This window comes from Thunnus albacares, chromosome 6, assembly GCF_914725855.1.
Source record: "Thunnus albacares chromosome 6, fThuAlb1.1, whole genome shotgun sequence".
Classification (NCBI taxonomy): domain Eukaryota; kingdom Metazoa; phylum Chordata; class Actinopteri; order Scombriformes; family Scombridae; genus Thunnus; species Thunnus albacares.
The window spans coordinates 29,858,708-29,884,043 of NC_058111.1; the positions used below are offsets into that span (position 1 = coordinate 29,858,708).

General features: G+C 39.5%; 2 protein-coding genes across 5 annotated transcripts in view; one reads left to right on the forward strand and one right to left on the reverse strand.

Moving 5' to 3' along the window:
• Window positions 1-3,883: 3,883 nt before the first annotated feature.
• On the forward strand, window positions 3,884-9,528 carry LOC122984108 (heat shock protein beta-7-like). Its single transcript, XM_044354423.1, has 3 exons — window positions 3,884-4,585; window positions 6,998-7,158; window positions 8,713-9,528. Exons 1-3 carry the CDS (start codon window positions 4,327-4,329, stop codon window positions 8,902-8,904), a joined length of 612 nt encoding a protein of 203 aa, XP_044210358.1. The 5' UTR covers window positions 3,884-4,326; the 3' UTR covers window positions 8,905-9,528.
• Window positions 9,529-13,780: 4,252 nt separating this feature from the next.
• LOC122983737 (chloride channel protein 2-like) overlaps window positions 13,781-25,336 on the reverse strand; it is a 162,579-nt gene continuing 151,023 nt past the window's right edge. For all 4 annotated transcript variants that reach the window (XM_044353788.1, XM_044353791.1, XM_044353789.1 and 1 more), the window contains 2 exons: window positions 20,819-20,905; window positions 13,781-18,260 (listed from right to left, as the gene is read on the reverse strand). In XM_044353788.1, the coding sequence (XP_044209723.1) occupies window positions 18,066-18,260; window positions 20,819-20,905 (282 nt within the window). In that variant the 3' untranslated portion in view covers window positions 13,781-18,065. The remainder of the gene's footprint in view (window positions 18,261-20,818; window positions 20,906-25,336) is intronic.

Here is a 25,336-nt window from a genome sequence, read left to right on the forward strand (position 1 = left end):
AAGATGTTGGCTGTCTATCAAGGTCTATCCAGGTCAATTCCTAAACTGAGTTTAGCTTTTGTCAAACTGTGTTTCAAGATATATTCAACAAGTCCTCACAGGTTAATTAAAAAAACTCCTACCAGAATATATAACAGCTATACCAAAAATGACTCAATACAATATACAAGCAATAATACAATACAAGCATTTTCTGACCTGCCACCTCAATGGATAAGGTGTGATTTAATTCAAGCAACTAAAGCTCATGGTTAAAAGAATAGTCTGATGTTTTGGGAAATACACGTATTCGGTTTCTTGCCGAGAGTAAGATGAGAAGATCGATACTGAAGGAGATGCATCAAGTACATTAATGATCATTAAAGGTGTTTGTAGTTTTGAACTTTCTGACAGAGCCATGCTAGCTGTTTCCTTCTGCTTCCAGTGTTTATGCTAAGCTAAGCGCATCTTCTTGGCTCTCACTCCATGCACAGATATGAGAGTCGTCCATCTCCCAAAACACTGCGCTATTCCTTTAAGGTTAGGGAAAGATCATAGTCACAGTTGAAAGAAACCAATATTGACTGAAGGAGACAAGATGCAAATTGTGATTTCCAGTATGGAAGTCATATGCTTACATCACTTGTCAGAAAAACGTAGGTCTTTAAAGGTTTGATCACACAATCATTTTTCTGATGAAGACAGTTCCTATGAAACTGAATATTTTTGATCATACACGTCTAAGTTATTGGACTGTTTAGCCTAAAGCAGATATTCATCAAAGGGTAAACACCACTAGTATTCTAAAAACAACACACCATGATCGCAGCGAGAAGCATGAGAGGAGCATCAGATCTCCAGTTTCAGGAAGGCCTCAATCAGACCGATGCACCTGCAGCACATGACCCTGATGTCAGGGGTCACCAAGGTGTGGAATATCATTGTTCCCCACAATACTGCCTCCCTTTTCCATGTACCTCGCTAGTTGGTGAAATTGTGTCATGACCTGCAGTTTGACTTGCAGGCAGAAGACTGCTAAAGAAAGCCACTCTAGGCTTTCCTGATGATGCCTGTGTTTAGATCAGCGAGTGTACATGCCATAAGAAAAGGTGAGGCAGGTACATCTAAGCAAGTCGCCTAGGTCACTTATTCCTCCTCAAACCAGCCATTATCAGAAGATCAAACTTCTCTAAAGGGCCATCTTTCCGAATCTCATGTTGTCATCCTCACATCAGAATTACACCTTATTTACAGGAAGGGGGGGGGGGATCTCTGTTGCTCTCATTTACCTTCTCACTCTCACCCAGTCTCTCCTGTGTTTATTTTCTCTCAAACTTGCAGGTTTTCCTTTGATCATCTCTTGTCACCTGAGTTACCTGGCAGACAGAGCTCCAGGCTCCCTCTGAGACGAAAGAGAAACAGAGACTGAGTCAGAGACAGTATTTATCATACTAAGACGTACCCATGTTTACATTACATTCATAAACAGGCAGAAGGCTTGATTCTTACTTCTGACAAACCACATAAGTTATTATGTGTTTATATTGCATTATGTCACCCTAAAAAGTTGGACAAAATCAGTTCAGACACACTATAAATACTGCATGCAGTTTATCTATTTGTTTTTTGTTTGTTTTTACAGAAAAAGTAGTAGATGTTGGCAGCAGGACTGAGTTAAAAAATTACACATAAAAAAGATGAACTTTTTCTCATCTTGTCTGTGGACATATGGTGGTGGAACCACATGTAATATTCTCAGCTCAGGCAGCCATGCAAAAGATCAGATCTTTGTTAGAGTGAATTTGCAGAGTGGCTGCCACATAGGCTGTGAATGGAGGATAACCAGTAGTGTCTGTGTCAACTGAGACCACTGAGACATTAGTCTACGTATAACTGTGAACACTGCTAAAGCAAGTCGACAGCCAGGCTAGTGTTTCTGTGAAGCAGAATTTAGGGACAGCAGTGTTTTAAGCTCAATGCTAACATCAGCATGCTAACACTGCCCTCCGTAATGGAGATATAGAGAATTTCTGACAGCTACGATTTCTCCCACTTGGTTAAAAGAACTACATAAATCAATGAAGCTGTTGGAAAATGACTGTAAAACTAACTAATACAATGGATTCAGTCAATTTGTTATGAACCTAAAATACGTAACACTGCAAATGTAGCTAATTTAAGGCCATTTTAATGTTGTTACTACAAGGCTAACCATGCGTGACATGGAGTCAAGTCAAGTCAGAATGATGGGTTTTATGTTTCTGACACATCCTGACACTACATGAATAAAATCAAATACTCACAATGACCATGCTAACAAATTGATGTTTAATAGGCATACTGTACATTTAGTTCAGCTTGATAGCTTGCTAGCATCCCAACATGCACTAATTAGTACAAAAAACAGTACAGCTGAGGCTGATGGGAATGTCATTTTTGCAGGTATTTGGTCATAAACAAAAGTATCAGAGAAACTGAAATCTTGAGCTGATGTTCTAGCTAGGTGAAGAATCAGTAGCCTTTATCTTCTGGAGACCATGAATGTCTGTACAGAATTTCATGACAATCCACCCAAAAGTAGTTCAGATATTTCAGTCTGAGTTGCAATCTACAGAGCCACACAGCTAGCATAATGACTGACAGCTTACACTCCACTTTACATTGTGTCAGGGATGACATTTGGAAGAACTCTGCTGGATTTAAGCATCAATCAAGAAAAGTTCCTTTGATTTCTGCCAATTGCAACACCCTGACACAGCATAAAACAAAGCACTAATATGAAACAGTGATTGCTTGTCTTGACAGTGGTGCTCACACATTATATTGGAGGATTACAGTTGATTTGACAATAATAATTTAGGGCTCAAAAATGCTTAATGGAGTTTCTTTGATGTTCTTCTACTTTGCTCAGCCACTCTTTGGCTCATCTGCTCATGCCTCGTATCATAATTTCAACATTCCTTCTCTTCTGAATTCAGCCGCAATGCAACTATTAATGATACACCATCTGTCAGAGGTCAGGAGGGATGCTGTCTTCTGGGCTCTAGAGACCACAATGTGTCGCCCAGAGACTAAAACTATTCCCAGAGGAGACACTGGACCTCTGGCAGGAGAGTTGACTAGATAAACACCTCTACTGCTGACTGTGGGAGACTGAAGGAGACAGCTGAGTCTCTACATTTTAACATTTTGTCTATTTTCTATTATCCTGCACTTTTTCAGGTCATATAGTGGAGATTTTTTTTCCACAATGTTTTGCAAAAGCCTTTTTAAAATATGCTGTAGAAGATTTATTAATGCATAATATTTTACACAAGGACAGATACAAGTGTTTCACCTAAGAGCACAAATTGGGACTGTCATGTTGATGTATGCTGCTTGTATTAACTGGATTGTTTCAGCTTTATAGCTCACACATGAATATGACTGAGGCTACATTACCTTGAAGGACAAAATGACACACTGCTGAATGTCATTTTTCATATCCTCATATGAAATACACACACACACACATACTATAAAAGTATTTATTTGACAGTCTTGAATGTCATCGTTGACACACAGTGATTCTTGGAGGACAACTGTGTTGTCAATAGGCAAATGTCACTGCAATTAAAGCTTTTAAAGAGGGAATGTAAAGTTCAACCGGGGTTGCATTTTCTTTGGCTTTTGGCAGACTAAAAACCATTTTGCACATTTTGCGATTTTGGCCTTGCATCTGCTCTCTCAGGAAGCACTCTCTATTTCAGATATGAACTTTAAAGTGTATCCGTTATTCCATTAGCAGGTAAGCAGAATGTAAATGGGCAATTTTCCCCTGCATTATTGATAAAGAGTTTGTATTGTGTGCAGGGTCAGTCTAACGGACGACCTGACCACTCCAGCACTTTGCTATTTCTGACCACATGCCAGAAGCATCTCCTAGAGGCCTCCTTCAGCCTTATCTCTGCTGTGTGTGTGTGTGTGTGTGTGTGTGTGTGTGTGTGGATGTGTATGTGTTTCAATAAAAGGGGGTCTTCACTCGTTATCAGTTTGTCCGTTACATTCTTGGCTCAAGTGGTTGGACCAACTGCCATGTATGGCTAAAGGAAGAACACTATAGAGCCCACACTATGTTCCACTGACCCACAATGCATCAGGGCTTTATATAAACCCACAACAAAGACCCCTGGACATGAGTGAGAGGTTAATAGCTGTGGGGAACAACTTTTCTGTCTGTATTTTCAGTATTCATACTGAGGAGGCTTAATAGAAATCACATTTGAGACAAGGTCATTTTCTGAGGCTAGGGTGTATTAAGAGTGGGAGTGTGTTTTCAAAGTGTTAGTTAGTGTGAAGTACCACTTTATGTCCTCTGCTATGGCATCGCTGACATCTTCCAGCCGCAGATCCTCCTCATCCTATCGTTCGTCGGCCCGTTACAGCACCTCCAGCTCCTATCGGTCGGAGGGCTCACTGGGTGGGTCGTCGGATTCTCTGGACCCCCTTTTTGAGCCCTTTCTGGACTCAGCAGATGCTTCCAGTCTGTTTGGAGAGGAGGGCCCCGGGGGGCCCAACTGTCTGGCCCCCTTCAGCAGGCACAGTAGATCGTCCTATGGACACACCGGTAAGGAAAACGACCATTCAGTAAGCCCCATCTCCACCAGTTACTGCTGCTACAGCTGTCAAACTTTCTGTTGTTGCATGGCACATGTGCAGTTCATAATAAGGATGACAGATTTACCACTCACAATTCTTAGAAATGTTTGAAACAGACAGATGTAGACTTAAGCAGCTTCTTATTTTTTGCTGCCAATTTTATCAGCCAGCTAGCTTATTACATGTAAGCTAATTGTAGCTCCATGAATTGACTTAAATGAAAATTACTTTCCAGCTGACTTATTTAAAAACATAAATCTTGTAGCAGGGCTGTTACATATTGGCTACATGATTTTGTGCTAAAATATGAAGGCTAAAGCTAACAGAAAAAAAGTCTGCAATCCACACCACCTGATGAACCAGCAGAAATGAAAAAACAGCAGTGCTCTTGTATTGCAGGGTAAAACTAGTTAGTCCTCGTATTTTAAGTATCATAAGGAAACCTGCTTAGTATACTTGTTTGCTTTTTCAAACACTGTGTTTTCTTTTTTAACTTTACAAGAGAAAAGGCTTTATGGATGAAGATGTGTTTGACAACATAATGCTATCTTGAGTAATGTTGGTCGGGGTCGCTGGAGTATAAACTTCCCCAAATCCAATGCAGACTGATAAATGTGATTTATTATTTTTGTTATGCGAATGTGAAAATGTTGCAAAAGAAAGGTCAACTGAAATTCAGCATGCTTCACATGAACAGCTTTCCTTCAGCAATGAGGCTTCAGTGCCTTGCTTGTAGACATCTTGGCACAGTTTTTTAGGCTTAAGGTAGAAATTTCTTCATTCATTACAGTGGTGGGTTGATTAAAAGAATAACACCACAGAGGAAAAAGACCTGCGGCTCAGAAGGAGTAATGAGTCAGAGTCATAAGAACGGACGTGCTTTGGCCCTGGACTTTGTCTACTGGGCCATATAAAGAACTAATAGCACGGTGAAAAAAAGTGCAAACATAAAACAAAGCAGCTTCTAAGAACATGATATGAAGTGTTGAAACGGTTCTACTGCTGCACTACCCATCACATTAAAAATGTTATTACCTATGTGACGTCACATGCAGATTAAAGTACAATAAGACTTCCTTTACTGACCCATTTGGAAAATCTAGTACTCATGCACTTTCAGAAAGTAATGAACTTGAGGACTCATGGTAATAGATAACTAGGCAGTATTTGAAAAGAACGACGCTTGATGCTCCAAGTGGATCTCTTTAGTGAAAGATTTTCTCTTTTCAGACTGGTAGTGAAACGCATTTACAGCCCAAACAGAAGATCCAGTCTCTCTCATGGCTTTTAATTGCCTTTGATTTCTAGTCTGAATGTAAAATACAAAATAAACAGCTGAGAAATAATGCTCGGCTTGAATATATGGAGCCCCAGTGTCTGTAATATGAAATAAGTAAACAAGACATTATGAAACAAATAATTGTAATAAATTGTAAAATTTATAATTGAACCAATAATTTATGAAGTAATTTATGAAAAGTCACTATTAAATGTTATATTAGATTTTCATCATGATCATGGAAACATTTTGACATTAAAGTGAAGAGCCAGTGTTAATGTCAGTAGCTCAGCAGTGTTTTGATTCTAACTGGAGTAAAAAGGAAGACAGTCTCTGTGTGGTCGCTCTGGACAGCCAGCAGTTAATGAGCCTGTGTGGCTGAGGGAGGATGAAAATGAGAATGATGCAATAACATTTTATGATAATAAGTTGAGTTTTAATTTCAGATATTTCACAGTATCTTGATTCATTTATACAATTTGAGCCTCCATATTCCCAATAGAAATGTATGAAAGTATGTAAATTTGCATTACAGCGTTATAAAAGTGATCTGAATAACAGTTTGAGATCATACTGAGAAAGAAAACATTGAATATATGTGCAGTGTTAACTTGTTTTAAAAATAAAAAATCCATTATGAAATCTAAATATATATCCCCAAATTTATTCATATAAAGCTATGCTGTAATTCAAATGTCTCATAGTATTCATTCATACATTTCTATTTAAAAGGTTTCTCTAGATTCACATTATAAATCCTTGTTTTGTGCAAAAATGTACTTAAAAGTTTTTCTTAGGATATTATGAGGCTTCCATGGTTACTTTTTTTTAGTAAAAGATTCCCTCTTCATGTTTTGACAGTGTTTTCCTGTTAAGCCATGATGGAAGGATCATCACAAAAAGAGAGAATAAGGCACTAAAAAGAGTAACATTGAAAGATATTGACTTGATTTGACTAACTTGGATGACTGAAGTCAGTATGGTCGGTATGAACAGGAGGAATGGTCACAGCATCCTTTTGCAGCTCTACATGTTCTTGCAAACCTCCAGCTGTCTTCTCAGCAGACCTCCTGCTTCCTTTAACGTGTTGTTCCTCTGCAGCTCCAGTAGGTGGTGTTGTGCCAGGCCGTCAGTCCAGTGCAGGCGGCGGGGTGCGATGTCTGGGAGACAGCTACTACATATCAACTGACGTCAGCCAGTTTGAACCGCATGACGTTGTGGTGATGGCCTACAACCACCATGTCGTTATTCACGCCGAGAAGGTGTGTGTGTATGTGTGTGTGTGTGCATAGGTGTGAGTATAAATTAGTGAAGGTGTGTTTCTGTATTTAGAAAGGTGTGAGGCACAACTACAGTAGCTGTGCATATGTTAACATGCTTCAAGTGTGTTTTCATGTGCACACACACACACACACACACACACACACCTGAATCAGAGGTTTGAATAAACTTACTCAGGTCTGGTATTTCACACATTAATCTGCAGCATGTTACAGCATCGCCCAACATCTTTAAATTGACTGTTTCTGTGTAAAATAAATGATCAGTATTATCAATATTTTCCTTTTTTTGTCTGTGGAGACAACAACCAAACACTTTAAGCCATTAATATTATACTAATACTGTACTTAATACTGATAATCATAGTCAGAAAAATCTCACCAGATGATCAGATCAGAAAGATAAAAAAAAAACTTCTATTGTACATAATTGTTTTCTTTCTGATTTTTCACTTATTTTTGTATTTCTTGAGAAATAATGGATATTTTTCAGCCATGTCTCCTATAAATTACATTCACATACAACTACATTATATTCCCAATTACATTGCTTTGGCAAGTGTGAGATGCAGGACTCAGAGAGACATGAGCTCACATCCTGAGGTTAGGTTGAGGCAACAAAAGCACTTTGGTTCAGCTTAGTGAAAGATCTTGGTTACACTTAAATGTTAATAAATATGTTGGGTGTTTCAAGTCATTGCAGACTTTTTCTGTAATAAACCAAGACCACAATCTTTCCTTCCTAACCTTACCCAAGAGCTGCCATAACATAACCATAAAAAATGAATAAATGCTTTAGTTTCTACTAGTGGATGTTATATTACAAGATCTGATATTTTGGTGGGAAAAAATACAACCAGGTACGTTGTCTCTGAACATTTCACTCATATGTTCAGTATCAACATTTTTGCAACTTTCCAAATACATTAATTAAGATTTTCTCATTATGTTGAGAGAAAACGTGATTTAACCAGCATTATGTTTTACAATTTAGTTGTATATGAACATAATTTCTAGGAGACAGGAGACAATATTTTGATCTCTTCAGGCCTCAAAAAATCGTTTAAATAAAACAGTCTGAGAAAACTCATTCATTGGTTGAACTCAGGTCATGTCCACACTAAGGCCACATAGTGGTAGACATATTCAGAGCCTTTACTTAAGAAAAAGTAGCAATACCACACTTTCAATGCTATGTTACAAGTAAAAGTCTTAAAAGCCTGTAAAAGCAAAAAAAGGTCTTCAGAGAGAACTAGTCAGTATTCATTTCCTCTCCTCCCTTTCCCTGTGTTTTTTCTCTCTCCACCAGCTGAGCAGTGCTGACCCCTCTGCCTCTCTTTTTCACTGGTTCTCACCCTCTCTTCTCACTCTCGCACCTCTCTTGGCCCTGTTGCTATTCTCGCTTTCTCCTCCTGTCCTCTGATGCTCAATGACATTATTTTTCATCATCTTTTCTTCCGTATGTTTACTCCTCCTCCCACAGATCAATCCGTCCTTCTGCAGCTCCATCTTTAACTGTCTGTCTCTGTCCTCCAGGTTATGGATGATGGAAGCGTCAGTGACACATTTACCCATAAGTCCCTGTTTCCAGAGGATATGGACCCCCTTTCTGTGTGTGGGAACCTTAACACTGATGGTATCCTGGTTGTGAGCGTCCGCCGGATCTCCACGCCGGGTGGGCTGGAGCCCCTGGGCGTCCCCACCTATCACAGCGAAACTCACCTTTGACCTCTGACCTCAAATCACCTCTCATTGTATTTTAGCTCCTGTTGTTTAGGATGTTTATGATATTACAGTCTTGTCAGTGTGGCAGATAACAGCTTCAAAAATCAGATGTATTAAGTCTGTGAATGAGGACATCAAAAGAAAAAATATCAAAATCCAACAGGCAGATTATTAAAGGGTAGGTTCACCATTTTTTAATTCTGTCTTAAAACAAAAATCAGGTGCACATATGAACATTTAAAGGGGTTTTGAGGACTGTGGATTTTGTCCACCATTACTTTCATTAAAAGTGCATTGAGAATGGATCTTTAATGGTCGGTATGAACAGGACGAATGATTAGAGCAAACCTGTCTGTTCAAATCTGTTTCAATGTTCATATGGACACCTGACTGTAGTTTCAAGACAGACTTGAAAAATTGTGAACATGCCCTTTAAGTTTAATAAGTCATGATATAATGTTAGATAGAAGAGGAAACAGAATTAGCTACTTTTTGTGAGTTGATCAGCAACATTATGTTTTTGCTATGAGATACAATTAATGCATGTTAAATTATTAATTAGAATTTAATACTATATTAGTTTTTATTTTTTCTATTTTCACAGTACAGTTTATCTTGTTTAAGTTTTAAGCAAAAGACTAATTTTATGTTTGTTTCATAGAAATAGACACTATTTTTTTTGGATAAAATTTAAATAAAATATAATTACATTTATGTTTTATGTACATTTTTTTCTTTCCATCACTGATCAGATGGCTTATGACAATGATTCCCAAATTTTTAACATAAAACCCCTTTATAGGTGGGAAACTAAACACACACATACACAGAAAATACACACCATTTTCAGCTATGTGACATACGTACCTGATCTGACATCAGTAGTGAGTTAAATAATATTGGTCAATCCTAAATCACTCTCAAAAGTTTTAGGTTCTATTATATTGAAGTAGTATATTGGCAGTTGGTTAAATGCATTTCTTTAGTTCTCTAAAAAAGTAGCGTTAGCTTACATTTTCAAGGACAAAAAACACAACATCACATTGATTCAGTTTTTCTTTTACCTCTTTGAATCCCTTGAAATAGTGCAGTTCAGTATAAATGCAGGCTAAAGAGGATGTCTCAAGTGTCTCTTCACCTCTCTTGGCACTATTGCAGCAATCGGCAGTTTTTCCTGCAGATGAAGCATTCAGGTGTGGGACAGCTAGCTTCACCTGACTTCATTTGGTCATCTAAAGTTGTCCTGAGTGCTGAGATGCATCAACTTTTCTTCAAGTTCGTCTTAGAGTGACATTTCCTTCCATCACTGCTCTGACAGTGGTTATTACTGACTGCTGTGCATTTGGAAAGCGTTGTTACGTTTCTATGACATGCCAGTGAGCAGACTTGAGCTCACAGTGTGTTTTTCTTCATGAATAAACAGATGGATATTAGCAGCATCAGCTATGACAACAACAACCAAGCGCTTGTCCCCAGTCACTGATAATAATCAAGATAATTGGACTGACACAGGGCTTTAAACAGAGACTAAATGAAATCTCATGCCTGTCACCACTCATCTCCTCTACCTGCATCTGCACACAAACACACACCTTTCAATTACTAAACCTGCAGGGCCCATCATTTGCTAAGCCACAGGTTCAGGTTTATTACTGTAAGACCATATCAACATGGTACGGATGGAGAACAAACATATACAATATAATGACAAGACAGTAGCATCAGGTATGAATGAAGTTCCACATTATTACTTGAACAAAGGTTCTTTGAGAGTGCCATTAATTTAGATGTAACTCTTATTCATTTATTTTTTTTGGCCATTTAGGGGCAGAAGAACAAGGTGAAAACACGATATTGACACATTATCACCTTATAATGTTGTGATGGCAAATGTATAAGCAAACTGTGTTAGCTAATGTTACATTTTGAATGATGTTTCTGGCCAATGTTGACTCTCAACCAGCTCCTGAGGAATATTTAGCTCTTTAGCTACGAAATGTTCCAATATTATTCTTCATATAGTCGCTTACTTTGTCAGTCTGGCCTTTGACCTGCTGGGCAGGTAGCGTACAGGGGGTTTATTAGAGCTTTTTTGCTGAAAACTGAAACTGGAAACAAGGATGATGAGAGTCGAGTTGCTGGCTGAAAAACCAAAACAATGAGCTAAAAGAGGCTAAATAACTGCAGATTTGGGATGATAATTCTCTGTGGATTTGTCACTATAAGTGACACATTACATAAAATAATTTGATCTATTGTTTATATAAAATATTGATTAGTGAAGCTTTAAATATAGATAGCCTAAATAGTATTTTAGTGTGCATTTGTTACTATTCCTCATGTTCATACAAAACACATTATGCTGTTTCAATACAAAGGCTACAGACCTTCTGATTCCTATCCAATCCTTCCTCTTAAATTTAGAAATAATTGAGGAAAACGAGAACCAGGTTCTAAAAAAAAGTTATTTTTGTTTTATGCTAAACTAGCTTTGCTTTGTTAACGCTAATGCTAATTCATTCTTAACCCTGAAACCATTTGCCCAAACTCCTAAATGATACTACTACTGTACTAGCAGTTCTATTGTCAACCTATAGGTTTAACCCATTATATCCACCTGTAAGACAGCAGACTGACAGACAGAAAAGGTACAGAGGCAGCTGTACTTTGGAGTACTTCTGACATTTTTCTATTCTTGTTAAGAGATATGGCACTGATGAAGACAGACACACAGAGCAGAGTGCAGTTGTCTCCAGAGGCCTGTCTGCACTTCTTACCAGCGATTACATCAATCAGTCTCAAAGTACGACAAGCACTTCCTACACTGTAGCAGTTACTGGGAGGCAGGGAGACTTTCTCGAGACACCTTTACTTAATATTCATCAGAACAAGGGCTGTGTCAGCACGGACAGATGGCGCTCTGCTCAACAGGGCTCAGTGCTGCTCAAGTGCCCAATACAGATGAGCGACTGCAGCGGAGTTTAATGAGAGGAGGTACTACACAGAGAGGAAAACATCAGAGTTTTGTCTTTTTGTTTGAACTCAGTCTCGTTATATGCAAGAACACACTCAGATAGGCACACAGTCACGCAAACGTGTTGATAACCCAGTTGTGTAACAGGATATCAAGGTGGTGGTGTTACATGTCTATTGTTATAAAGTCGCAGTCAGATTAGAGTGGATTACAGATTATATGGGAGGTATGAAAAATAAAAGAAGCTTAAAATGTGTTAAATTATATCTGCAACACACACGCTCACACACAAAGGCAACTTTCTCTGTCTCTCAAGAGAAGGTCTCCCGCTCCCACCTGGAACTCACCGAGGGACAGACCTGCAGCCTACTTAACAAATGAACTCATTTAGCTAATTAAGCTTTTACCATTGCACTCTCCCCCTATTACAGTCCAGATGCTCTCCTCTCATTCACAGACAGCAAAACAACAGAATGAAGGTGTGTGTATGTGTGTGTGTGCATAATGTGAATGAGGAAGCACCAGAAGGAGGGGACAGTCACACATGCAATCACAAAATTGAAACTGTGAAAAAGGTGCATGGTTGTAGTTAATTACTGAACTGTTGCGATAAACACTCCCAATGAGAAACTATAGCAACACTGTTTTAGTTCACTTACATGCTGTTGTGATGCTGAATTGCTGCAATCTACTAGATAAAATATTTTTGGCTTTTTCAGGTTTACAGCACTTTGACAGTTGTATCAAACATTAGAGATTCACATGAAGGCCTCATATTGACCTGCTAAACCCAACACCTCAACAGAGACTGTCCATCCAATTATAGCTGAGCAAATGCAACTAAGCATGGCAGTCATGTCAAGCTTTGGATGCCAAAACTGTCTTCTTCTCCTGAGTTTGGAGGGTGTTGTCTTTTTTAGCTTTACAAAAACAGTGAAAAAAAACAGCAAAAGTGTAAGGAATTAATTAAACAGTGCGTTTGTCTGCTCTAACATGAGCTGCTAACTTTAGCATGTCCAGCTAATACTAGCATATTATTACCAGTAACCTAATGTAATTTTCAAATCAAAGAGGCATATCATCAGCTAACTACATGATATTATGTTCGCACTGAAACATTCAGACTGTGAGAGCCATGATGCCACTATATCAGAGTTTATAATGTTAGCAGCTCTGTTCTGCTCTTTACTTGGTTTGGGGAAGTTTAGACTCCAGCAACTAGCAACTAGCAATCTTGCTGTTCATCAGACAGCTTTGGGGCATATTTTAGTATCTTCGTTGATACATTTGAGACAATGGTTAAAACATTTTTTACACTATTCATTTTTTGTGTACAAAACAACCTACATGTATACCTCATCCACCCTTCAACCAATAATATCCAAATGTATTCGGTGCCCTTTTTCGCTGCAGCTTCTGTTGAAAGTTGATGAAGTAGGTGCATTTTCACAGTGAACAGTGTAGTGCAAAGACACAAGCTTTGACAAAAAATGTCTTCTCTGATAGCAACAATTATATAATTTAATGCTTTATAGTAAGTAGGACTGGGACATATCAAACTTTAGGGTACATATATGGATACTGCAGTATAGAGCATCGAGGAACCTTCCAGTCAAAAGCAGGGTTGGAAACAAATATTATATATAAAGCCTTTGACTCTCTAAGCTATAAAAAAATTTAGGACAAAATGAACTAACTTGAACATTATTGTGGCATTATTGTGTGTGCTTTCCCATTGGGAGTATCAGTGGAAGACAAAAACAACACTCCAGGTGCTTTCCAGCTGTTGCCGAGGGGAGAGAAGAGGACAGACAGGAAAGAAACACAGCTGCAGAGTAACAGATGTCCTGGGAGACAGAAACCACAAAATGATTGCGAGACAATAAGTCGTCTTCAGCAAAATACTTGTTTGTTAAAATCTCATTTATTCATCCCTGATATACAAAACAAAGTTTAATTTTTCTGTGTGAAAAATAGCTCTGGATTTTGTTCAGCTCTGTCTGGTTTGGCCCTCAGGGTTCGTCGTAGTGGAGGCCCTCCAGTATGTACAACGTACAGTCCTTAAGAGCCCTAATGAGCGGATAAAAGATAACCCTCAGTAACTGATGTGAGGAGGTGGTCTTATCAAAGCCCCTCAGACTAAAGGAGAAGACAGAGGGGAGCATGATAAAACAGACTCAGCATCAGTGCTTTGGGGGGAGCTTGTATAAGAGAGCCAGCTACCATTTATGTAGCAGGATTCACCAGAGAGCCTTTTAAGACCAGACGGGGAAGGTTTCCCAAAGCCAAGGTTTCAAAATCTAAACCACACCTTAAGGTGCAAACAGTGTCTTAAATATTTTAATGCTGATTTTAGTGAGATTCTGACAGCGTTTATTGAGGCTTCTGGGAAATCTTCCCCCTTCAATCGTCAATCAAACATCACTTTATCACACAAAAGCTCCCGTGTGAGCGTCAGTTCTCCTCATATACATACATCTTTTTACACTTTTCAGGTTTCTTTACAAAAATAAGGTTATCTTGCATTCATGTCATCAATTAAAACTGGGTTACAAAGTGAGATGAACAACTGTTATTGCACAAATTGATTACCTACAAGGAGATCATCCATAAAAAGAATGAAAAAAAAAAAAATTACAACTTCTACTTTGATTAATACAGACTAATAAATATGCGTCTACCTTGGTCTATATCTGTCTGGTAGCAAATGAGATGAAAAACTCTGAAATGTCCGCGGAGGGGAAGGCTCTGGCAGAAGGCAGAATAATGAAAATCAATGAAAAGCACAAACAAATGAACAAAACCAAATCACACGAGTGGATCTCGGTCAGTCCCCGGGGCGAGCAGATTGGAGGGAGGGGGACGATGACGACAGGTTGCCATGGTGATAATTGCACACCGCGCTGACACATCATCCACCTCGCTTACATATTTGTCTCTGAGTGTGTGTGTGGAAAGTGCCTCGTCTACATGCATATGACTAGAAAACCACATCCGAACATTTGGATGTCGATTGCTTATTCCAGCTGACAAAGAAGAGGAGTCGATGCAGGCACTTGTAGAATGACCATGTCACCAACAGACCACATGCTGGTCCCTTCAACATTAACTTCCCTTGGCTTTACAAATACATTTTTTTTCCTATTAGGCAGCCAGTGCCAGGCTTCACCGCATTAGTGTTATTTATAATGTACAATGTCTGAGTTTTGACATGGTTGAAATGTTTCAGACAGCATGTCAAAAGATAAAAAACATAAAAGGCAGCACAAAAATCAGTAATCAATCATCAATAATGAAAAAAAGACAAATATAAAACAAGCCCCTAAATCTCTTAGAGAATAGTCAACAATTAAGGATTGATTAAGACATTAAATTATGATTTTATATTACAGCCATGATGTTAAATATATTAATCTGTGAGTATAACTTTGCTAACCCAAAAGACGCCACCCCCAGTCCAAAATTAGGCCATGAATAAAGCTCATTGCATGAATGAAAGATGCCAATCAAAGTGGAATCTCAATCTACTTTAAGTACAAAAGAAGAGACAGAAAAGATACACATAACATACAGACAGAAGATGTTGAATATACTAAAATGCAACATCATTCACTCGTCCCATATTAGTTTTTGTCAAGCGTTTTGTTTTTGGTACATTTCGATCGTAAAAAACTAATCCCACATGCACTCCCTACTGCAAAGCCATGCTGTTAACTGTGTGTGTGTGTGTGTTTTACTTTCAGCGGCAACTAGCGAGACAAGACACCAAAAATAAAATCCATGCAACGCATCGAATGTGGAAACGACAATGGAGTTGTGCGTATTTAAGGCATTCAAACAGTAGAGCAATTCTGTGGATGGTAGTGGGCATCCTTTCCAAAAAAACAACATAAAAACTAAAAAAGGAGTGTGTTTTAAAGTTGGGATAAACGACATTCAGCCCCACTAGATGTCAGATAACAACGATTCCCTATGTCAAGATATAGTGGAGTAATGAGAGTGAAGTCACTCCCTCTATGTGTGTTGTAATCCAAGCTTCTCTTTTCTTTGTTTTGAAAGCCGGTCTGGCTGCGCGTGCATGTTTGTGCATGTGAACGTGCATGTTAGTGCATGTGAGTCCCTCCGCGTCCTCCGCGTCCATTTCCAACATGGCAGCCGCATCACAAACATCACAAAGATCCATATTTGACAATTTGACAGTTTGATCTGAGTTTCGTGAGCTGTCTCTTCAGGGGCTGCTTTCTTTTTTCCCCCCACCAACTTTATTGAGAAAACAACGCGCATGTTTGTTTTGGTCTGAGATGCTGGTGCTAGTGCAAGTGGGGCCGAATGTCATATATTGCACCTTTAAAGGATGTATTTCGGGCGAGTAGCCCACACAAGTGTAAAAAGGAAGCCGAAGAGAAACGGAGGGATGGAGGAGAGGGAAAACAAATCAATGTTTTTCTGTCGATGAGTGGAGAGTACACCGACAAGCTTCAAGCATTATGGCAGATATGAATAATTAAATACACAGTACTTATATGTTATCTGTCATGTCAGACTGATTGCTGACTCAGAAACCATGCTGTCATTAAAACTTTAATGGCTCGAGTTCAAGTTTAAATCAGTCAACCACGCTGGGTAGTAGCAGGAGCAAATATTTAGTGGTAATTTGGATTTATAGTGGTAAACCAGCTGATTTTGAAATAGTTACTACTAACTAATAGTCACTTATGGATTTTTACACCTGTTCAGTTCACTCAGGCTCTTCGTCCGCATTAATCAAGCTGATACTGCTCACATTCTGTCATCTAGTGCTGTGTATGTTGAGACCAGTGTCTGCCTCAGCCTTGGACCGTTACATCATATAGCTGGTGGTGGTGGTGGGGGGGCTACTGTGTCTCTGATAGTAATGGAGGTTAGCTAACATGGCGATCAAAGGCAGATTGATGAGAGGGCCCAGAGCAGCTGGTTAGGTAATGATGTCTTCATTCTTTCAGCTATCCATTTACTCCCCGTTCTTCCTCCCTCCCTCACTTCCTGCCCTCTCCATCCGCCCAACCTTCTCTGGAACGGTTATTAAGAGCTATATTTAGATAAGCAGAAAACCTCGACTCTCGGAGCGCATCACCGCCATCGTTGTGTGTGTTTCTATGTGTCTCCTGTGTATGTAAGGCTCTAGCTACCGTATGAAAGGAGTGTACATTATGAAAAGGGCTACAGGTACTTACGCCGCTGCCAACAGGCATGTCTGGTTGCATAGTCTGTACTCTCAACCTGACCATTAAGACTCGCAGTGATGAGATGAGAATACCAAGAAAAAGAGAGAGAAATGGAAACATGAGAATACAGAAAACTAAGGCATCTGTCCCCATGTGAGTCCAATCCTTGTCAAAGGGACAAACTGTAGTGAAATTTACAAAGAAATGGCGCCATAGCAAATTCCAGTTAAACCCAGACAACTTGATCAGTCGGCAATAAAATTATTCAAGCAGGAAATCAAAGACTGAAATGTGTTTAAAAGGCGATAAAAAAAATAGTCGTTTGCTACCTCCCTCTTCCAAATACATGCACACTCATCATTTTCTCATTTCATACACTCACACTTGTAGCACACGCATACATTATTCTTCCTTGTCGTCAATGCTGAATTTCTCTACTCAAGTGGAAGACTCATTCAAAAGATAACTTTTGTAGGTCCTGTCCGTTCAAACTTTAACTCTAAAGATACACGAGCTAAACAAAGTCTTCTAAAAAAAAAAAAAAATCCCTTTTTTTAAGATTTCAACCCAGTCCCTTGATTACCATGTTGACCATTGACTATGTGTCTTTTTTTCTCCTCCCCCCCAAATCCACATTCTCTCTGCTGTGGGTTCCCGAGGGTAAATGGAGAGCAGGGCACAGGTTGAGTTGTGTTCCGCTCCCCCGTGGAGTGTCTGGCTTTGTCAGTGCGAGGCTCCTACAGAAAGCACTGGGTGGTCCGTGAAGTGAAGGAGTGCTGGAGGTGGAGAGGAGGAGATGAGGAGAGAGATGAGGAGTTGTGAGGAGGCTGGCGTAGCAGTAGAACTCTTTCCAGAATTAAATATTGATCCTAAGCCCTGAGGATTTTTGCATGTTTGTGGCTTTGGGGGATTCAAGACCTCAATGCCTCCTCCTCCTTTTCTTCCTCCACCTGCCCTACTCCCTCCTCCTCCTCCTCTACTTTCCCTCACTGGGACTTCTCGTCGGACTCGGAGGGGGTGTGTTCGCGGGGCAGCGACATGCTCTTGTGGCGGTCCCACAGCTTGTGGAGCTCAGTGACCTCGTTCTCGCTGCTGCTGGTGCCGCTGTCCCGGAAGCTGGCCAGAGGAGGACGCACCTTCACACCCTTCACTGTCACAGAACCCTCGATGGCCTTGCGAAGCTGGACGGAGAAAGACCAGACAGTTAGAGAAGAAGGTTCAGAAACTCATGAAGGTGTCACCATAATTTAGGTACATGCCTCACCCAACTAACAGACTTTTCAAAATGGTAACCCCAACACTGCACTGGCCTTGCTCTTCCGTGCAAGATCATGTTTGTAGTTTACAATCTGATTTGCAGGCATACAAGCCATTTTCTGTTTTACACTGGAATCTCTTCTCCAAAATGTAATGGAGGGAAAGATCATGATCAGAGGGCAGTGTGCGCTGGAAAGGAAGGTCAGAGTGACTTTGACTTTCGCTGTGGTCTGCTGAAACATTTCACTGAATAAGAGAAAGGAGAGGATGGAATGACTGCACATCTATTAATCTCTGCTGCTCACCCTGCCACCTACACGCAGCAGAAATGAAGGGAGATCTAAAAAACATCCAAACACGGGGTCAGACCTCCTTCTGCTACAGTACATACTGCAGTCCCCCTTTCAGAAATGTTCATAAAGGAATCATTTATAGGAAAAAATCAAAGCGGATGAAATAGAAGATTACACAAACTATATTTTTTTGGGGAGGGAGTGCTGTAGGTTTAGATTTGATTTCTGCATGTGTTTGATAGAGACTGCATTGCTGCAGCAATTTGACACAAACATAATTCTGTAGCTTTAAAGACGATTTGTGGTTTTGCAAGCACCATCTACAAACTTACCTACAAACTATACAAAACTTTCAAATTTGGACATAAATTCACATTAATTTAAAAAGAATTCTGCAATTTCAACTGAACTTACTACACTTACTACAACTGTATATATCAGTTACATTGGATCCATGTCACACAATGTTGAGTTCCAAATGTGTGAGGTCCAAAAGAGGAAACTTCCAACCAAACACCATCACCTCTGCATCAATTCTGTTTTTTGACATTTTTGATACAGACCTTGTAGACAAAATGAGATGTTATTGCTTTATTTTACAGGCACTTTATTTCCTAATAGTTTCCTAATAATTTCTTGACAGTTTCCTAGGAAGAACCATGTCATTTGGTACAAATTGTGAGGAAAGTACAGCCAAAATTTTGGAAATTTTTAGGTTACTTATGTTGATTTTAAAAGTAGTTCTTGATTTCCAGATTAACACTCCTGAACACTGTCAATATTGGGCCCATAATTAGTGACAAATTACACAGTTCTTTCCAGGAAAAGTATAAGTACGGACCCATAAAATAAAGCATTACCAAATCATTTAATCTAGAGGTGATGTTATATGAATGAGAATTTCTATCATTGATAACCATCCAATCAGCTCCACACGATAGATTGGGGCATTGAAGACTAAAGAAATGGCCATTATGCTGAAATCTGTAGACTGTGGTAACCATGGCTGCAGAGGAGTGACGACTATAGGAACAAAACGCTGACACACCAACCTCGTTCTTATTTCTATTTTCAAAGGCACCTTCTTTTGGTCCAGAGAGCAAAACATGCAATCTAGATGCGTTTAGATTTCATCCATTGAAACAGAAAAACACATCTATCTTGCATCTTCAAAATGCAGAATCCACTGGCTTTAAACAGCTTTGAAATAATTACCCAAATGTTTGAAAATGTAAAAAAATATTATCCAATCTCCTCAACATTCTGGAATGGGGTGAAAGTTTGTTGCTCTGCAGTGTCTTTAATCCCGTCTCTCTGCGCTCTGCGAGTGTATTATTGAACTTTCTGTTTGGCTGGGACAAGTTTGTCAAGTGGCTGATAGGGTGAAGGATTTGGGAGCTACTGATCCTGTGGCAGCATTGAAAAGAATAGCGTCTGCATTCTGTAGGGTGGAAATAATGCAGCATAATCACACACACAAACATCAGCGCATTTCTTCCCCTCCATAAGGAGCAGCGGGGCTGTGATGTAACAGCGTGTCTGTGTGACAGACAGGCAGACGGGGGGGTTGGGGGGAGGAGGGGGGCTGGGCTTTATCTGCCCTGGCTGGGTTTTTGTCTGCTGGTGGAACGCAGAACAAAACAGCCTAAATGTCAGGAACAGGCAAGCAGCACTGCACTTAGCAACAATGCTCTCACCACTTCCTGGCCAATTCACAAAGAGCGAGGGGTTTTCAGTCAGTTGTTTGTGAGGCAGGAGAGATGGAGAGAGAGAGAGAGAGAGAGCGAGAGAGACAGAGAGATGGAGGGAGGGGGGACAGAGAATAGACAGAGAAAATAAATAGAGACAGCAATATTAAGCAGCCTTTTGTCTGTCACAGTACATAACAGGCAGAGGGAGGAGGAATCATTAATGCTGCCTGAAATGCCTTCTGTGTGTGTGCGCAGCATGGTGACAGCACTCCTGATGTTATTGACAGTGATTTTACAGTTATGAAAGCAGTAAATATGCTGCCCGTGTAAATGATGACAGTCACGACTTGTCAGGCTACGTATCGAAGAAAAGAGCAAAAACTGGATCGTGAGTTTAGATTCACGACATCCGATAAAGCGATGTACAACAATTGTGTGAAAATGCTGCAGAAATAAACAATAAAGACATCCCAAAACGAGCTATAAAGGGGTTCTTACCTCTTTGAGGGACACCACCCCGATGAGCCGACCGATGCTGGTGACGTAGGCGTGGTCGAGGCCCAGCAGGGAGAAGATGGTGTGGGTCTGGAGGAAGACAGCAGAAATGGTTGGAAACAGTCTATGAATAACACTGAAAAAAAAAAACCCAGCCAGACAATACTGTGCAGGGGTCCTACTTTCAATAGAAAATGAGGTTCAGTTTGGGAACATCTAGAAATGCTCCACTGACTTCAATTATCCAGCACTGACAACCTCATTCACACTGGATAAAATGGGACATGATTGCTTTCGGAAATGTGGCACAGGGACGTTCATGGTATTGAGAACAGTTTAGATATCTGCTCGCGCTGATTAGAAACTAACACAGTGTGTTCTGATCAAAGTAAAATGAGAAAAGAGACAAGATAGTACGTTGAAAAATCTTCAGTAACATGGCTAGATGACGATGATTAACCATGTTTCAAGCAAAAGGTCTTTATCAGAGGTGATCAGAAACTGGCACATAATATCATAATCCAGGCCTGTCTGATAGAAACTGCTTTAGATAAAGCTTATCAGTTTGTTAAACTGTAGCAGAGGGAAAAGAACAAATAATCAAGGCTTAATATAAAAGCAGAGGATTAAACAAAATAAAAAATAACACAAATACAGTGAGCAAGAGGAGAAGTATGGCTTATAATACTACTTTGAGCATTTTAAAATGCTGTTTTTGTGTGAAAATGATTTGCATCCATGCTAGTGTCTCCAGGTTGTTTTAGTACAGACCTGTGGCCAAAGTGAAACACCTGAGCAACATTAAAACTAAATCTCCTCTTCTTCATCCTTATTTCAGATACAAAACTGCACATTACAGTCACCATCTGGTAAGAAGGACAAACGTGATTGCAACATCGTCTGTCAAAAGCAACATAAAGACACATGATCACAGAACAAGTTAGATAACAGAAAGTTGTCTTCTATGCTGCAGTCAGCTGTAACTGGACAGCCGGCCGTTAAAGCCAGTATGAAACACTACCCCGATGTTGTCTGACAAAAATCAACATTTATACATTTATGCTGTGTTTTTGGCTGTATTGACATTTGAATGAACAATCACAGAGAATGTTAGAGGCCTTCTTAACTTTACTGACACACAGCCCTGACCCTCACTGAACATCATCAGACAGAGATTTTGCAAAATCTCATTTAACCCTGTTCAAGCCAGCGTTTTCAGATTCACAAACTCTGGAGGCCATTTTTAAAAAGCTGTGTTTTGGCTAAGAGAAGGCTGTTTTAGTTTGGACAGAAGGCTGAAACAGAGAGGAAAAGATGCGTTTAGTGTGGACGTACTCTAAAACACATCCATGAAACCAAACTTGTAACCCTTTTCAAGACCAACACAGTCTTTCGTGCGATCTGAATGGAATGCCAGTCAGATGCTGCCTGTTTTTTGTGAATAAATGTACAAGTTTAAACATTTTATAGACCTGAAACACTGTTTTATTTGCTACCAACATGTAATTCTAACTATGTTTTAGCAACAATGCATATAGAACTCCTGTTGCAGACTGAAGTCTGTGACAGTGATGACCACACATTAACCTGTGACAGCTGCCTCATGAATGAGGTCAAACGCAGGTTGAACATATTAGTGTGATGAGTCTCTTGACTAAAGGGGCTACAGACTCATTTATAAGAAGAGTGCCGAAGCTAATTCCATCATTACATCAAGAAAGTTGCAGGTCTTAAACCGATTGATCCAAACCACCTGCATCAAAGCCATATGAGGATTAGAATTAATACAATATTTATATTCCTCTTTTGTTAGTTTTAAACTCAATAAATGTGAAACACAGATTACAGCTCACACATTTAAAGACATCAGCAGATTTTGTTTTAAGCCAGTTGTGCTTTTTGTTACTTAGAGCAGCTGTGGACACATCTGTCCCTTAAAGTAGCCCGATCTCTTGAGAGAAACCAAAAGAGGGCCAGAAAGCATGCTATAAAGTAGTGTGCGCATGTAGGATGCACCGGATAAGAAGGCTGTATTAATGAAACCTTTTTGCTGTGCTTAGTTTCTTTCTTCCTCTTCATGCTTTAGTTGGAGTTGATAGAACTCGAGTGTGTCTATGTGCTATTAGTGTCATTCATGTCTTCATTTTTTAATTTCTGCTTTGTTTTTTTAACTTAATGTTGGAAATGTTGGTTTTGCATGTTTATAGGACCCTGTTTTGCTCCATTTATCCTCTCTGCCCTACTAGTACTGTATTTGCTGATGCAATGACACAATTTCCCCACTGGGATCATTAAAGTTTAATTAAGGGGCAGCACGGTGGCTCAGTGGTTAGTACTGTTGACTCACAGTAAGAAGGTCCTGGTTCGAACGCAGGTCCTTTCTGTGTGGAGTTTGCATGTTCTTCCTATTTTTGCATGGGTTTCCACCAGGTGCTCTGGTTACCTCCCACCATCAAAGACATGGATGTTAGGGTTAATACTCCTGTCAGTGCCCCTGACCACTGGTACTTGTAAAAAGAACTGGAGGTGGTCCCCAGGCGCTACACTGTGGCTGCCCCCTGCTCCTAGTTTGTGTTTATAGGATGGGTCAAATACAGAGGATCATTCTCCCCACGGGGATCAATAAAGTACTTCTTCTTCTTCTTTCTTTTTCTTAATCTTATCTCCACTGTTAGAGTTACCATGGAGGAATGTGGCCACATGCAGCTAAAAGCAAAAAGAGCAAGAGGTCAAAAACTTCAGTGGCGGATCAGAAGGTTGCAGGCCTGATGCCAACTGGACCTTTTTGTTTTAGACCCTTTTAGTGTTTAATGGGACTTTCTGTGTAGCCAGAATAGGCATTGGGGACTGTGAAATTGATCCCACTGTGCCAAGCAAACAGAGGCTGTGCCAAGGAAAAGATTGTTAAGTGTTTTCAGGCCAGGGCCAGCAGTAACATAATCTGTCTAAGAGTTTCCCCACAGGAGGATATAGTAGCTTCTCTGGGGATAGAATCAGCTCACCTCCAATTCAACCCATTCACATCCATTTAAACTGCAGTTCACTGATTAAAGGTGCTACTAATAGCATTTTACAATCAATTGATCATCAGCGCAGTCATTTGAGACATTAGAGACTCTAAACAAACAAGAGTCACACCAATAGCCAACAACCTCTGTTTGTATAGAGAAGCATTGCCAGTACAAGAAGCTACAAATAATCACCAACATATTCTCATCTGTTTATTGTATCACAATTATGTATTGTTTAAAAATGATCCTATTTCACCTTTAAAGTGTCAGTTCACCAAAATGATAAAATATGAGCCATGCACATATTCTTTTGGTTTCATTAGCCTTGCTTTTAAAATATCATATTTTTAAACATCATTGAGATTTCGACCAACAATCCAGTAATATATGGCTGAAAACGTTTTATCATGATTGACAGAAAACTAATTGGCAGCTACTTTGATAGTTGATTAATACATCCTGTGTTTTTCAGGCGGCATTCTCTGGTTTTATTTCTCATATCAGAGGATTTTCTGCTTTTCTCTTTATTACATTGTGAATATCTTTGGGATTAGACTGTTGGTTTGAGAAAATAAGTCATTCAGTCAGTCACAATTTTTTGATATTTTTAAAATGGTCAATCAATTAATCAAGTTAATAATGAAGTGATGCTGTGTATATTTCCAAAAAACGACCCTCAAATGAAGAAACAGTCAGAGCGAAATCTGTTGACAGTGAGGTCTGAATTATCCAGAGTATCTGGGACATTGTTTCCAGAAAGAATCTGCTGTTGAATTTTTTAAATGCAATTTCTGAATGCTTTGAGTGCCACAAATGATATTACGTTCACCCTCCATTGTATTGGAGTGGTGGCAGGAATGTCAGACCACCTCTGTGTGGTATGGCCCTCACAGTCACTACATCTCAACCCAAATGAACACCTACAATAAGAGATTTTGGAGCAACATGTTAGACAGTTTCAACCACCGTCATCAAAACACCAAATGAGTGAACATCGATTGGAAGAATGCTGCATCCTTCCAGGTGAGCATTGAAGGTGTCGTGGAGACTTGTCATGACCCCACAACTTACTAATACACATAAACTTTCATTTGTCACCATCTGTTTATTTATTTTATTTTGTAATTTTGGTGTACCAACCCTTTAAAGACATAGTGAAATATAAGTACTAATCCTGTGTGTCTGTGTTAATGGTTTATCTATCTCTTGTTATAGGCCAAATATTTGTTATATGTGTGATATATACATATGTGTGTGTGTGTACATCATATATATGTTTGTGTCTTTTCTCTCTACAAGATATTTTTACTGATTCATTCATGAACTTGGGGCTGTATCCATATATTTATTCAATTAAAGCAATATCAGAATTTGAGATGCGTTTTTGGATTTCAGTTAGCAAAAACCTTTCCAGAGAATGCGTTTGAGGTCTGATTCATTCATTTCCCCTTTGTCCTCCGCCTCCGGATGCATCAATGCAGGTGAGGGAGGTGTTGGTGGAGGCCAAAAG

Coding starts and splice junctions, on each gene's coding strand:
- LOC122984108 (XM_044354423.1), top strand. CDS start 4,327: ATGTCCTCTGCTATGGCATCGCTGACATCTTCCAGCCGCAGATCCTCC. Junction 4,586..6,997: donor ATCGTCCTATGGACACACCG/GTAAGGAAAACG, acceptor GTTCCTCTGCAG/CTCCAGTAGGTGGTGTTGTG. Junction 7,159..8,712: donor TCGTTATTCACGCCGAGAAG/GTGTGTGTGTAT, acceptor TCTGTCCTCCAG/GTTATGGATGATGGAAGCGT.